This window comes from Trachurus trachurus, assembly GCF_905171665.1.
Source record: "Trachurus trachurus genome assembly, chromosome: 20".
NCBI lineage: Eukaryota > Metazoa > Chordata > Actinopteri > Carangiformes > Carangidae > Trachurus > Trachurus trachurus.
Window position 1 is genome coordinate 304,282 of NC_139911.1, and position 2,500 is coordinate 306,781.

At 48.0% G+C, this 2,500-nt stretch overlaps 1 protein-coding gene across 1 annotated transcript in view; it reads right to left on the reverse strand.

Moving 5' to 3' along the window:
- The window catches only part of mos (v-mos Moloney murine sarcoma viral oncogene homolog), a gene marked incomplete at both ends in the record, with an annotated part of 5,087 nt that overhangs the window by 2,208 nt on the left and 379 nt on the right, over positions 1-2,500 (reverse strand). The window contains 3 exons of the mRNA XM_083995229.1: positions 1-97; positions 1,001-1,309; positions 2,295-2,500. The exon at positions 1-97 is cut by the window's left edge and continues 245 nt beyond it; the exon at positions 2,295-2,500 is cut by the window's right edge and continues 379 nt beyond it. Coding sequence (XP_083851355.1) covers positions 1-97; positions 1,001-1,309; positions 2,295-2,500 — 612 coding nt within the window. The remainder of the gene's footprint in view (positions 98-1,000; positions 1,310-2,294) is intronic.

The following is a 2,500-nucleotide window of genomic DNA, read 5'->3' on the forward strand; positions in this document are numbered from 1 at the left end:
CCACCACGGCGTAGACCACCTGGTGGCGCTCGCCGCCGTAGGGCCGGCGCCGCGTGGCCAGCTGCCACAGCAGGATGCCGAAGGAGAAGACGTCCGCCTGAGGTGGAAAACAACAAAACAAAACAAGACCAATGAAAAGAAAGTTGTAGCCTACCTTTAAAGATCAAGAATAGGACGAATCTCCTTGTTGTTTACAACTACTTTCTGGTAGAAAACCAGCATGAGAACAATAGTGACGGACGAGAGTTTCACTATATTTATCTCATTTTTCATGTCACTATATCACCGTTTAGACTAATCTGATGTTTGTAAAGTCTATAAAACCAATGATTGGACAAACATTACTATTTGTGTGTGCACATTTTTGTAATTAGTCATGGTTATCATAGATTAGCCGGGCTAACGGTTAGCTACCTGTTTAACTTTAATAACTCAGTGACTCAATAAACGCTCCATGAAAAAATATTTTCTCCAGCGGATATCTGAGTTCCAACATGACTGAGCTAACTGGAGTAGTTTCATGTGGTGTCCCACAACGGGAGGGTTTTAACAGCTGACGTCCTGCTGTTAGCTTAGCTACTGCTGTTAGATTAGCTACCGTCGTTAGCTTAGCTACAGAGTTAGCTTAGCTACCGCCGTTAGCTTAGCTACCGTTAGCTTAGCTACCGCTGTTAGCTTAGCTACCGCCGTTAGCTTAGCTACCGCTAACCCCCAAACTGAATAAATACCACACATAGCAACACAAAACACACACACAGAAATAGTAATGTTTCTTCAATCATTTCAGATTTGTCTAAACGGTGATAGGGCGTGAAAAATATGATATATAGCTAAACTCTCGTTCGTTACTATTGATCTCATTCACATTACAGCTGGTTTTCTACCAGGAAGTAGAATGTAAACAACAAGGAGATTCGGTCTGTAGTTTCATTAAAGTTACTATATTAAAGTGATGCTGAACAGGTTCGAGGCCCAAAAAGACAAACTTATTTTACATCACCTGCGGCGTCACGGCTTCGCCCTTCAGCAGCTCCGGCGCGCGGTGCGTGTATGTGCCGCCCGTCGGGACCCGGTTCGAGTCCGGTCCCGGTCCGCCGCCCGGCCCCGGGTCCAGCTTCATGGAGCAGCCGAAGTCCACGATCTTACAGACGTCCCGGTCCGACAGCAGCACGTTGGCCGGTTTGATGTCCAGGTGCACGACGCCGTGCGCGTGGAGGAACCGCAGTCCGGACGCGATGTCGGCCGCGTACCGCAGCCAGCGCTCCGGGTCCAGAGGCTCCAGGTTCGAGTCCGGGTCCGAGGCCGGGTCCTAGTGATGGAGAAACAGAAGCTTTCAGAACCACTGAACCAACAGACCCAATCTCCTTGTTGTTTACATTCTACTTCCTGGTAGAAAACCAGCTAAGCTAACAGCAGCTAAGCTAACGGTAGCTAAGCTAACAGCAGCTAAGCTAACGGCGGTAGCTAAGCTAACAGCAGGACGTCAGCTGTTAAAACCCTCCCGTTGTGGGACACGACATGAAACTACTCCAGTTAGCTCAGTCATGTTGGAACTCAGATATCCGCTGGAGAAAATGTTTGTTCATGGAGCGTTTATTGAGTCACTGAGTTATTAAAGTTAAACAGGTAGCTAACCGTTAGCCCGGCTAATCTATGATAACCATGACTAATTACAAAAATGTGCACAGAAATAGTAATGTTTGTCCAATCATTGGTTTTATAGACTATAGGGTGCTTGTGCTACTACTAGGGACTGTTATGACAATGCTGGTGAAGAGTAGCTACTCATCTTTCCTATACGCACTTTCTGGTTGTTAATCAATGAAACCACAACAACGTACGCAAAATACGCGTGTGACGTAATGAAGCTTCATTTGGAAAGTGGGGAACTGGGGAACATAGGACCCATTTTTAGAAAAAGGGTCCAGTATGTTTCCCGCTTTTCCCCAAAAGGACCCGGGGAGGAATGGAGCGTTACACTGATGCTGCATTCACCTGCAGTCGGGCAGACGGCCGTCGCTAACAAACCAGATGTCATTTTAGTCACAGAAGTCCAGAGAAAGACGGTAAAACAATACCACATCGCCATGACAACATGTTGTTTATGCCATTACGTGCAGCGGCTGTCGTCCGTCTGCCGTCTGCCCAATTTCAGGTGAATGCAGCATGAAAAATACCATTGAGTTGCTTATATACAACCACAACGCTAGATGGAGGAATTCCTACACAATGTAGCTTTGAAGTGTGGTCAAAATCTTGTGTCTCTCCTGTAAAGTTAGTAAAAAGCCACTTACTTCCTTCTGGCTCAGAGTCTTCTGGTCCAGAGGGTTCTGGTTCTGGTCTGGATTCAGGTTCAGGTCCAGGTCCCGGTCTGGGCCTCCGTAGATCAGCTGCTCCAGGTTTTTCTCCCCCACGAACTCCATCAGGATGGTTCCGAGCCCCCCGCCGCCCCCCTCTTCCTCCTCCGGGGGCGCGCATGTGGTGGCGGCGAGGACGCGCA